Source organism: Mytilus edulis, chromosome 1 (assembly GCF_963676685.1).
Source record: "Mytilus edulis chromosome 1, xbMytEdul2.2, whole genome shotgun sequence".
NCBI classification, from domain to species: Eukaryota; Metazoa; Mollusca; class Bivalvia; order Mytilida; family Mytilidae; genus Mytilus; species Mytilus edulis.
The window spans coordinates 95,392,221-95,405,730 of NC_092344.1; the positions used below are offsets into that span (position 1 = coordinate 95,392,221).

The 13,510-nt window shown below is 32.6% G+C and overlaps 2 protein-coding genes across 6 annotated transcripts in view; one reads left to right on the forward strand and one right to left on the reverse strand.

Moving 5' to 3' along the window:
- LOC139515802 (protein FAM91A1-like) overlaps positions 1-5,349 on the reverse strand; it is a 29,624-nt gene extending 24,275 nt beyond the window's left edge. Inside the window, exons 1-3 of the mRNA XM_071305503.1 lie at positions 5,166-5,349; positions 3,536-3,620; positions 2,584-2,793 (exon numbers count right to left, since the gene is read on the reverse strand). Coding sequence (XP_071161604.1) covers positions 2,584-2,793; positions 3,536-3,620; positions 5,166-5,237 — 367 coding nt within the window. The 5' untranslated portion in view covers positions 5,238-5,349. The remainder of the gene's footprint in view (positions 1-2,583; positions 2,794-3,535; positions 3,621-5,165) is intronic.
- Positions 5,350-5,373: 24 nt separating this feature from the next.
- Positions 5,374-13,510, forward strand: part of LOC139515812 (calponin homology domain-containing protein DDB_G0272472-like) — a 33,000-nt gene continuing 24,863 nt past the window's right edge. For 4 of the 5 annotated variants that reach the window (XM_071305515.1, XM_071305541.1, XM_071305533.1 and 1 more), the window contains exons 1-2: positions 5,374-5,486; positions 13,120-13,288. In XM_071305515.1, the coding sequence (XP_071161616.1) occupies positions 13,145-13,288 (144 nt within the window). In that variant the 5' untranslated portion in view covers positions 5,374-5,486; positions 13,120-13,144. Of the gene's footprint in view, positions 5,504-13,119; positions 13,289-13,510 lie in introns of all 5 variants that reach the window. The other variant, XM_071305525.1, reaches the window with a different exon arrangement.

Genomic DNA, 13,510 nt, shown 5'->3' on the forward strand with positions numbered 1-13,510 from the left:
CCTGTTTTCCAATTAACACTTATTTCTTGTGGCTGTTTTTCAGACCCTAACATTTTTATGAGATATAAACAACATAAATAACTTCAAGACAAAATTTTAGTTGTTCCAGAGATGGCGGAAGTTTTATTATAATGTCAAACTATCTGTGCCCTTCCCCCCTCTATTTTTAAGCAAAAACAAAAAATGTAGTTTGATTAAAATGTTATTGTGTGACCCTTAATTGAATTGAAAGTCACATCATTCCTTTCCAAATACCATCTTGTCATGATATTAGATATAACACTATGAACCTTTTAGTGCTGACAGACATAAAGAAATCAACAATAATCAAGACAAATTGTTTGTGAACATTTGTTTGTTAGTTAATTTATACTTTGCAATTAAAGCTCAGCTGACACACAAAAACTACATGTAGTCTAGAAAAAAACAAATAATGTTCAAAATTACTAATAAGGCCAACTAAAATTAATAAGTAGATTTTCATCCAAATTTTTGAAAAAAATGGGGCGGGTGGGAGGATTTTATTTTTTAAATTTTATTTCATATGAAACCTTCTTGTCATGTGTTATTTATATATGAAAGTGTTATAATAAGCTTATATCATGTAAATACATCCATAAGGTATCGTGTATCAGACAATAACAATCAAAACCAAGGAGTAACCAAAGACCCATAAAACCAAAAGACATTTACATCAACAGTTACAAATAATAAGTAGGAAACAATACGAACTCCACTAAAAACGAGGGGTGAAATCAGGTGCTCCGGAATGGTAAGCATTTCCTGCACAGCATACGGCACCCGTCGGGTTATTTCTTTGTTCAGTTCGGTAATGATGAAAGGTTGTTATGACTGAATCACTGAGACATGATTTCTGACACACTTTTGTCATAATGGCCAATCAGCTCATGATGGCGACCATTAAATTGCTTGAGTGATGACCTTAATTTGATTGATTCATAGCCCTGTCTTAGCAACTTTAAATTTGAGAAAGCAGTATTCCTCGTTCAACAAAATCAACGTACTTTGAGCTAGCTCTAGAGTAACGTATCAATTGAGACACATATACTCCATATGCTGGTTCCGCTTTCTCAAAATTATAAATATATATCTCTGATTGGAAACCACTGTTCTACATGTAATTGCCACTTTAGAAACCTATTTTATAGTAAAGCATGCAGCAGAAATGTGGAGAAATGCTCTAGCTCTTCAGTTGGACTACCTACATCAAATGCATTTTGCTTTCTTAATCTAAGCAATGTTTTGTTGTCCTAATAAAATGAAGCAAATGCATTGGTATGCAACACAAGTACGATAAGTACAGAATAAAATGAACTCAAACAGTGTTTAATTAATAGGGTTGGTCCTTAATGTGCAAGATGCAAACTTAATTACAATGTAGAACATAACGTTGTTTAATGACTCTATCGTGGGTATTGGGACAGAGGATATTTTCTCTATTTTTACAAAAAACGAAATAAAAGCTAAATCTGAATCTAAGAGCTTGCTATGAATTAATAAATTAAAAATGCGTATGTTTGTTGATTTTTTTTAATTCAATATACGGTCACCAATCTAAAAAGTTCATGCTTGTGTCAATTTCTTTATTCCAGTCTAATGTGTTCCACGATTTTAACACTTTTGGGTTTCATTCACAGTCCAAATTTCTTGACACAAAGTCATTGCATAAATAAAATAAATCCAAGGTGTTTTACTCACATACATTTGTGTCATTTGGGACATACGCTACGGCGATTTGCGTTCTTGGACACAGCGTATTACTCGTAACCCGAATATTTCACGCCCTTCTCGTAATCAATCTCTATTCTCGGTAAATGATGTTTTCATCATAGATCAGCAGAATATATCAACTTAATCATTCAGTAAGAATACTCTAAGAAATAAGAAAACCAAAATTTGAAACAGGAAGTTTTACATGAAACGAAATTATCGACGGTTACCGGTAACGGAAATGAACAAAATCCGGAAATCGTATTTTTTTCAAAAGTAAAAAAAATCGGGGCGGGAAGATTTCAGAGGTGCGGGCGGGGATGAAAATCTATCAATTAATTTTAATTGGCCTAAAAGTCCCATATCTCTTGAAAGACAAAAAAGAAAATCCTGAAAATACTAGTGCAACAATAAATGTTCAGGAAAAAGGATCACAACAAAATTATGTTGGAAAATGTCCAATTTTTAAATGTAAAAAGTCCAATAACTCTGGAATGACAAAAATGGAAATTGTCAAAATAGAAACAGAGCTTTTCTCTGTTAGTCTCAAAGTTGTTAAATTTTAAAGAGACTTTATTTAAACAGTAAAGCCCACACATTCCCTTACATTCAATGTACAAAATAAATGCCTGAAGGGATTTTTGAACAGTCTCACATTGTATTGACTCAAAAGAGGAGCTTTAATTCCTTGTCAAATTTCATACATATCAATATTGATTTTTAGTTTTTATGAATTTTAAGATAACTTCTTAGGCTTTAATCTTTTTGCATATTCCGAATATAAAAGCTGAAAATTGGAGTAAATTGAATAAATGATCAAATTTTTATAAAAGACAAACTGATGAAACTTACAATCAGCTGCAGTAAAGTTTGGTAAGGAGTCATAACTTTTCTCTTGTGACATGATATCAGACATCATATTAATATAGTATACAAATGGTGTAACTCTAAGTCCTTTGACGACTATGTCAGACAGATGATACGGGTATAACATCAGATGATCCTGGCTATACTGTAACATATCCATGTAATATCTCTTCTCATCTTTACGTATTGTCTTTACTACAAAAATAATTGTTATATAACAGTTTTAAATAATAAATACTTTAACAACTGACAATGCTTTTATATGTTTATAGCAAGTGCTTAATACTCAGTATTTTTTTGCTTGCAATATAGTGTAAAATGATTGATTATTTTTAATTGTACCCCAAGTTTTTAACTATCTCTATAGATTTGTAATTTCTGTGTGTACAGGACTGCACACAGGTAGGTAAAAGTATAAACAGATGAATTTAAGATGCATATGAACATTTTCTTCATAAAATGTTTCTTCATAAAACGTATCAAATAAATTTCAAAATTAAGATGACATTACAGTTTTAATATTCTGGTTTATTTACTATTTCTTTATTCATATAAATCTATTTCAGAATAAACAAATGAATATTTAAAAACATTTCTTAACAGTGTAAGTATGGAGAATTCTAACATATTTCTATGCTGCAAGTTTAACATATTTCTATGCTGAAAGTATAACATAAACAAGATTGATTAATTGGTGTCTCATGCTATTTTCAGCACTATTGATGACTGATTCATCTTAATTTGAGGTGGAAGTCTGGCCAGGAGAGAACCATAAACCTTTATAATCCTAGTCAATTAACTTTTGTGATTTCATACATTCTTTATGTATTTTAATTATAACTGTTTAAGATCTCATTTGATAGTGTTTTGCAATGGTGATTATCCTGATAGTGATTAGTTATAACATAGGGTTGTTGGTTTTATTTTGAATACATACCAATATTTGCTTTCCATCTTAACTGATTCTTTATACTAAAGGAAACAATGGCTTTGTCATACTCTCTCTGAGAATTTCCCAACACCTGAAAATATTTAACAGTATTTAAAAAAAATTGTTATTTTTGGTTGATTTTTGTACCAAATCATAAAGTAACAACTTATAGTGGAATAAATAAGATTTGTATTGAACACAATTTTTTTTTAATTTTTGCTGAAATTTTTGTAACCTTGAGCATCCCTAATCTTGCAGTGAATGATAAATTATAAAAAGTACTTCACAAAAACCTGTTACTGTTAGATTTTTTTTATAGAACCTGTCATTCAGATAGAAAATTTGTAAAAGATACTGTGATAAAAAATCTACTATGTGTTATTTGAGGTATGTATAATGAGAATCAAGTTTCTTTTTGTTAACTAAAATTTTCTTAATTCCATCAATATCATTCTTGACCTACAATTAATGTACTTAGAAGGACTGCTACAAATGATTCAAACAAATATGCATTTTATACACCATGCATATTGTAGATAGTTTAATGTAGATTAACATATGTAGCGGTTAATACTGTTGCAATTTACGCTAAGATATACCAACCTGTTCAGTCATAATTTTCAGTAGAAAAATCAATAAAAAAATTCGGCCCGAAATTTTCATTGTACTAATGAATTCAAAATCTTTAACTTTTTTTGTAGCTTTTTTTAATTCCTGCATTTGCGCAGAACGCAGAAATCGACTTCCTTTTCCGGTCTCATTGTCATGAGACTTTGAGTAGTCTAGTAAAATATAGGAACTCAAGGAATACAATACCAATTTCATTTTTATAATTCTTTGTCTTTGATATGAATAAACGTTACCTGATGATCGCGTTTCTTTATTTACATTGAACATGACGTCATAAGTAAAATCCCTAACAACAGAACCAAAATCAGAAACGTTACAGTATTTCCGTTTCCTTTTTAACAGATTTTGGAGTTACAAAAAAAGAATTCATTCAGACTTGGTCCCCTTTCACTGTTAATACCAGCCTCATATTTACAACAGATAAGCACCCATGCCAACTTCAACAATGGTATTGAACAAACTAAAAAAAAAACGACTTTAACAAGCGACAATATTGATATATCACATCAAAATAACAAGTTTCAGTGGGGCAGGCAGACAACTGCAAATGGAAGAGTAATTGTTGTATGATGTCAATAGTTAAAACGGCACAGATTTTCAAATCGCAATAAGGAGTATACACCTAATTGCTATTCCTGGCTGACCAGAGAATCTATCCCACTTGAACTATTGATGTCAAACAACAATCCCTTTTCCATTGTGGCGTCAGATATTTTGTATTATGCCGTCTAATTTCATGGGAACCTGTGTGATGTCCGGTAGTGGCGGACAAAAAGCGATAAGGTGTATTGTCATGGAACATTCTGACTGAACAGGTTAAGATATTATTTGCTTTATGAACAAAATGGTTCCACGAAAAAAGCACCAGTTGGAAGGTCAAGTGTGGGACCATATTTGGTAACTCAGTACATACTGATAAAATCCCTGTTTGTGACAGGAGGGTTTTTGGGACTCCATATATTTAGAAGATAAATTTACAAAAATATCATATGGTATTTTATCACACCTGCTTAAGATTTGGTGGCAATTTGGTCCATGGATGATTTTGGCGAATATTATTTTCAATGTCAGCATTCATCTTGATCGTTTAAAAATCAAGTCATCATGTACAAAATTAAATAATTAAATGACTGTTGAAAGACACCCCCATTTTTCTGCCATGTTGTTAAATTGACGGAAGAGATACTTTATTGTTACCGTCTTTTTAATTGGTCAATCTAAATCCTTAGAGCTAATCAAAATTGATTTTGCAGAATGGTCTTTCATTAGCGATTTGTTTACAAATGGCTGACGTTTTGACAGAATATTGAGAACATGGATTAGAAAGGTTGATATTACACAAATGTCAGCTCTTTTAAATTGTGAAAACAGTCATATATCTTAATTCATATTTAAATAGTATCTGTATATATTTTTTTTAAAGCTTTTGAGACGCTTCGGCCTCAAAAACTTCTTCGTCCACACTTGCCACAGACTCGGTCGTTTCGGCTAGAGCTGACATCGGAAGCGGCGATTTGGCCTCTTAATCCGTTCGGTCACAGTCGTTTGGACTGTTTTGGCCACAGATGAGTCCACTCTATTTCTATATGTAGCACTCTATTAAAAGTGCGATTTTGGATAGGTCAGTTTCGAGATGAAAAGTCACAGGACAAAAAGTCACAATTCATTTTTTTCTGAATATTTTCTTTGAATAAAAAATGCTTATTTCTACAAAAATATTTTTGTATTTGTCTTTAACTATTGTAAAAAATCTAACTTTGTAATAAAAAAAATATCCAAGTAAATCTAATAATTGTTAAAAAAAAAAAATGTCAGAGACAGAGTGGCTTGGCACTTAAATGGCTTCATGGTGCCAAGAAATCTTTCTTTTACATGATTAAAATTAAATAAATCTTCATTTTTTTAAGTATAATGACACATTTCCTAATCATTGTCATTAATATGAATATATATCCAGTGGAGTCCCTGGTGTCTGCACGGCCGGTGATACCGTGCATTAGCTGATTTCATCATATCAACAAAGTAACACAAATAAAATTGTTCTTGTTATTGTTTTAGCCCTCCAAAATCTTTCCTTTGTTCAAAATAAGCTATTTTTGGAAGGCATGCGAGAAATCGCCGGACATTCGAGGAACTCTCAGAACAGGGGTTTCCCTAATTTTGGACACACATTCCACAAAATCTGGAAGGTGAAACCATACAAACAGAAGATTTTATGAAATTAAAGTATGTTATGAATGTGTTCACACAATATTATCCAATTATTTGTTTTTATCAGTTGAATGGAGTGAACATGGACGTTACATGGTGAAGTCATAAGTCTTAGGTGTGTGGTTACACCGGACTGCACCGTTTTAGAAAGTAAATATTTCAAGATATTTCTCTTATATACAAATACAAATATTTTATTGGCACAAACTCAATTACAATAATTGGCAATGGCCCATACAACTAGTATACAAATAGTAATGATGCAGCATTTAAACAATACTACATAGAATATCGATAGGCATATTTCAGACAATGAAATGTGCAGTTATAAATATATCAATATATATAGGTTATTTCTCGCTACATTGAAGACCTGTTGGTGACCTTCTGCTGTTGTTTTTTTCTATGGTCGGGTTGTTGTCTCTTTGGCACATTCCCCATTTCCATTCTCAATTTTATAATTTATAAGAATAGACTACTGACATAAGTATATTGTATGTTATAGCTTCAAATTGTTCATATTACTCATTTATAAGGACATTTTTCCTTAATTCAAATGATTGATTAATAAAAGATGATATTAATCTAAGTGTTTTTATGCAGTTAAGCTGCATTATGCGAGCACCCTAGATTTGTGTTCTACCCAATAAATCCTGAAATACTTGCCATTGTTATTATCTAGCTTGCTACTATGTTATATATAACTAATTGAACACTTTTTTAATACTTTTTATTCTGGATTACAAAAATAATGACCAGAAAAACCTTAAATGATCGTCGATTTATCCAAAAGTTTTAAAGTTACACATAGGAAGTAGTGCTTATTAAGAATCCTTGTGTAGTTCATTATGACTTGTGCTTTTAGCTAAGATGTCAAAGAACAATTGTATGAAATATTTAATCGCCGAATATCTCTTAAGACAAGTAGTTTAGATTTCCCAAATGACAAAAGTCGTAGGAATACTGTTTGTCATCAAATACGTAGTACAACTACGTCAGTAGTCTATTATATAATAATTTCAACTGTTCATGCTGTTGGCGGCAATTTCAAATTAGAAAAAGAAATTTTCGTAGCTTTTCAATTTGGAGGCAGGTGTGCAAATTAGCGGTGGTCCGAGGTCCGCGACCTTCCACTTTTGCAAGCGGAATTTCGACTAGGATAGTTGGTTTCTAGCTACGCCCGACGTAGTCACCTTGAAAGAAAATAAGAAATTACTTTGCAAACCTTTTCACCATTTTCACCAAAGTCTCCAATTAAACGAGCTAAAAACTTATTTTTATCATTATTATTCATGATCATTCATGACGGCGATGTTCATTTTGTTCAACCGCTAGCTTTATACAGAAAATCGCCGACAAATATTGTATAAATTCGAGTAAAATCGTATCTGATTGACAAAAACAACATTGCAAACACATCACAATGGCGGCCGTGAAGACAAAATTTTACAAAATCGGATCCGATTCCGGAAGCGGATAAGGGTAATTCCGGGTTAGGCGATCATTTACAAAATAAATCCAAGCAGGTGAAAAATACATCTATGCATGGTAAATGAATATAAACACTAGTATTGTAAACCAAAAGAAATATGTAAAAGAAAGAAAAAGCAGAAAAATATTTTATTCAGAAACTCAAAATTACTTTTTGACAAATTTTAATTTAAAAATCCAATACAACGTGACAGCTGGGAACAGTATATCTAACAATATACATGTTCATGGTCACAGTCTAAATTTTCTTTATAAATGATAAATGATGATAATGCATGTGAGATGCTTTTAAAGTGTAAAGATTACTGCAATTTCGAGGAGTTATTTGTTTTTTCTCAATTTTGAAGGGTCAACTAAAGTAGCTGAAAGTTTCATTCTTTTTTTTTTCACTAATAATGCAACTATATTATATATACCTTAATGTAAGTAAATCATATGATATATAGGTGGCATTCTTTGGGCCACTCTACCCCCTCCTGTTTGATAACTTGGAAACGGTCGAGCTCCCCACCCCTAAACCATATGAGGGGGCAGATCCAGGATTTTAGGTTAGGAGGGGTGCAAACTTAAATTTTCGCTGAGCAGAGCGAGGCTAAAAAAAAATTGAGGTAAAATTCTCGGAATATTCTTTATTAAGCTGAGAACAACCCATGCTTTGGAAATTTGAGTCCGCCCCTGCATATATTCAAGTATAGGACAATATAATAAAGAAAAAATGAAATATAGGGGGAGTCCCTGGAGTTACCCCACCCCCTCCTGTTTGAGGACTTGGAAACGGTCGAGATCCACACCCCTTAACCATATATATATTCATGTTTGTGACAATATGAAAAATCAAATGAAATATAGGAAGAGTTGCTAGGGGTCACCCCACCCATCCTGTTTTAGAATTTAAAAATGGTCGAGATCCCCATCCCTAAACCATATATATTCATGTATGGGATAATATAACAAATCAGATGAAAGATAGGGGGAGTCACTGAGGTCACTGTTCACCCTCCTGTTTGAGAACTTGGAAATGGTCAAGATCCTTACCCCTAAACCATATATACTCATGTATGGGACAATATAACAAATCAAATGAAATATAGGGGAAGTCCCTGTGGTCATCCCAACCCTCCTGTTTGAGAACTTGGAAACGGTCGAGATCCCCACACCAAAACAATATATATTCATGTATGGATCAATATAACTAATTAAATGAAATATAGGGGGAGTCCCTTGGGTCACCCTACCCCTTCTGTTTGAGAACTTGGAAACCAATGAGATCCCCACCCCTAAACCATATATATTCATGTATGGGACAATATAACAAATAAAATGAAATGTAGGGGAAGTCCCTAGGGTCACCATACCCCCAGTGGCGGATCCAGACATTTTTATAAGTGGGGCCCACTAACTGACCTAAGAGGGGCCCGCTCCAGTCACGCTTCAGTGATTCCCTATATAAGCAACCAAATTTTTTCCAAAAAAGGGGGGCCGGGCCCCCTACCCCTACCTGTTTGAGAACTTGTAAACTGTTGAGATCCCCACCCCTAAATTATATATATTCATATGTATGGGACAAAATAACAAATCATTTACATTTACTATGGGCAGGTCAGTCAGACCTCACCTTTGATCCCTGTTGTAGTGAACATTTGTTTTCTTTCCAGGGAAACCAGTCCATTCATACTATTACATGTTCATACTAAGTCAAATTCAACTTCTAGCAGTCAAATAAAACCAAGGTTAACTACCAAGTAGAACAACTGCAATCATTGGGAACTTGTACCACTGCAGATTCACCATAAAAAATATACATTGATACCGTATATGCATTGCTTTTGAAACCTTGATAACATAAATTATTTGCCTTAATAAATAAATCATTAGATAAACATGAATGTACTATATATGAATGTTTAATGTTGAGGCAACATTGCCACAGTTTTCATAATTACGGTTGCCTTGGTTTTTGGTTAACTGCCTTCAGCGCTTACAGCGCTTTGATTCTACACTTGCTATTAAGTAGTAGTTTGATATATTCATCCTCAGTTTTGGATTGTTTGTCATAATTTTTAAAATTGTACAATTTTGATATAAGATCATTTATTTGTGATTCATATTTTGTGCAGTGCTAGATAAAATGTTTTTCATTTTCTATATTTTTTTATGACATAATTTGCACAACCTTTCTTCTCTGTAAACTTGCATGTATCTACCTCTTTAAATTTCAAGATTGTGTGCACTTAGCCTTAGTTTTGCCAAAGGTGCCCTATCTTTCAACATATTCAATTGGTCAACATAGTGTGCACGTTTATTTGAAAAACAAAAATGTTGAAAATTTGATAATTTTGATGATTCTGTAATATATGAATTCTGTTCTTATAAAATTTGGTTATGAATTCTGTTCTTGTAAAATTTGGTTATGAATTCGTTGTTTTATTTGAGCAAGAGTATAGGTGTAATAGGTACATTAAAAGATGTTAAATACGAGAAACCCAGATTATGGATACATTTCTTCATATTACTTGTCCATAGGTTGTTTTCTCTTGTTTGAATAAATATGTCAAAATTTTAGCTTTTAAGGGGAGTCTACCAAGCTCACTGCGACATGCATGGTTGGAAGTTTTACAGTGAACCCCAAGAATTTCTTTCAGAAATTTTATATGAAACTTTTCATATGGTTCATTCTCAGTATTTTTTTGAATTGATTCAATACCCCAAACTTCACTTCCATATAATAAAATTGGAAGTACCATTGTATCAAAAAGTTTTTCTAAAAGTCTACATGAATTGTTATGACTAAGAGATTTCTTTATTTTGAATAGAGCTTTTCTAGCCTTTTCCATCAATAAATTGGAGGCAAGATTAAATTTACCATTGCATTTTAAAGTTATCCCAAGGTAACAATATTTATCAACTGTCTCAATATAATATTTGTTGATAGTAAAAAAGTTTTGAAATAATTTGCCGTTAGAATTGAATATTAGGACTTTTGATTTTGTAGAATTTACTTCCAGCTTCCAATCTGTACAGAACTGAGCTAGAGTGTCAAGACTACATTGTAGTCCTTCTGGACTACTTGACAATAGTACCAAGTCATCGGCATATAACAAACAATGAATCTTATTATCACCAATTAGCACAGGGTCTGTGCTATTGTTTTTAAAATTTTCAACAATATTATTAATAAAAATATTAAATAGCAAAGGGCTTAGAACATTGCCTTGTTTGACACCTCTTTCAGATATGAAAGATGTACTTAAACCATCATTAAATTTTATTCTATTCTTTGTTTTGGTATACATTGAAAAAAACTATGTTAAAGATTTTCTTTGGAATACCATGTGTTAATAGTATATGGAATAATCCAATTCTCCATACCTTATCAAAGGTTTTTTTTAAATCAATAAATGCAGCATAAACTTTCCTATGTTTAGTCTTGTATTGTTCAATAATATTCAAACATTTGTCAACATATTATTTGTGACTTTTTGTCCTGTGACTTTTTGTCCTACCAAATTTGTGACTTTATATCCTGTGACTTTTTGTCCTGTGACTTTCTGTCCGTTTACCTTTCGTGATACGGTTTTCAGACGAATCTGTCTGACATGTGACTTCTGTCGCCATGTGACACAAATGCCTACATAGAAATTTCTAACACATTTTGAGCAAACGGGTGATTTTTAAAAATTTTATGCTGCACAAAATATTTGGGAAATTTTAATCTAAAAGTATGGTCACCCTCCCTCATTCATATAGCAATTACAATTATTTACTTACGGAACATTAATTATTTCTATACTATAGTACCCTACAGAATGACGATTATGAAAGTGCTGGAAACTTTTAACAAAGCAGGGATACAGGCGCGCCTTCTATCTGGTAAATGACGTCATAAAGGCATGCGAAAATGGCAATCTTTTTCGGTGAAAGACATGATTCCAGAAATGACCTATTCCTAAGCATAATGGTCAAACTAAAGTGCGACGGTCTACGCTAAAGTTTGATGGTCTGTGCACAGTGCTATATACCTTATTGCTATTTGTCCGCCATTACTGGATATCACACAGGTTCCCGTAAAATTTTGACGTCATAAAACAAAATATCTGACGCCACAATTGAAAAGTGATTGTTGTATGCGTCAAAAGTTCAAGAGGCCGGGTCAGCCTGGATAAGCGATAAACCACGCTAAAGTCAGAAAAAGTATGGGCGTTTGAAACGTTAAATATTATTATGACATAAAATGTTTGTACAAACAAAAATGAAAATGCTGGTAAAAGAGAATGCTTGTGCAGATGAATGTTACTAGACAAGAAAAAAGATACAAATGATCCCAATCTGAAACATATTTGGTCTTAGTTAGAGGAGTTGTATGTGGTGGAGTCAGTTACCCAAAAATCATTCACAGTATCCAAAACTTTGCTCCCAATGTGTTGACGGGGACAAACATGTTTCTCCGTTTATAAATGTTTAGGGGGCTCGTTGGCCAAGTGGTCTAATTAGTAACTACTGTAATCACTTCCTCCACCAATAAAAACTGACCGCCATGAAATAGCCTAAATGCTGTGCTTAAAAGTGGCGTTAAAACACTAAAAATCAAATTCATTATAAATGTTTAATTGCTTAAATTGAGAATGGAAATGGGGAATATGTCAAACAGACAACAACCTGACCAAAGAGAAGACAACAGCTGAAGGCCACCATTAGATCTTCAATGTAGCAAGAAAACAGGAGGTGGTCGTCAGCTGGCCCCTAAATAAAATTGTGTACTAGTTCAGTGAAAATGGATATCACACCAAACTCCAAAACATATAAATGAACTAAAATTAAAAAAACATGCAAGACTAACAAAGGCCAGAGGCTCCTGACTTGGGACAGGTGCAAAAATGTGGCAAGGTTCAACATGTTTTGTGAGATCTCAACCTTCCCCTATACCTCTAGCCAATGTAGAATAAAGAAACGCTTAGCAATATGCACAGTAAAACTCAGTTCGAAAGACTATGTTTTCATCATATAAAAATCAGTTACAATCTCTCCTGTTTGTGGTTAAGTATCATACCATCATAAAATATATGAGAAGAACATAACCCGTATCATGTCAACAACTGGTTTTAGAATAAATGTGTTTGTTTCCGATGCTAATACCTTATCAGTGAAACAATATCAATTACAAAAATATGCAATCCTTAACGACTTGACAACAGTATCGTAACTATATCCTTTCTGAATCATTTCGTTTAAAATTATTTTACTACATAATACATTTTCAGATAACAACTGTTAAAATTGATAAACATGGGTGAATTACTGACGAATAGGAGTGATGTTTTAAAGCAAGTGTTTAGTCAATATGACCATCATGCAAAAGATGAGTTAACACCTATCCAAGTACAGATGTTATATGGTGATCTAAGAATGGGAAGTGTCAGTTTACCACAGGTAATTTTAAAAATTGAAACTTTACTATTTAAATGTACCTTCAAATGCACTGTCAAGGAAGACCTCCCAACACATTTAAAATTTCTCAACATTTATTATTCTCTATCAAAATATAGGAAAACATCATCTTGAGAGCCAGTACAAATTTATCAAACAAATATAAACACTGTCCATATATGATATCATAAAACATGAATGTGATAATTATTATATCATGAGCTA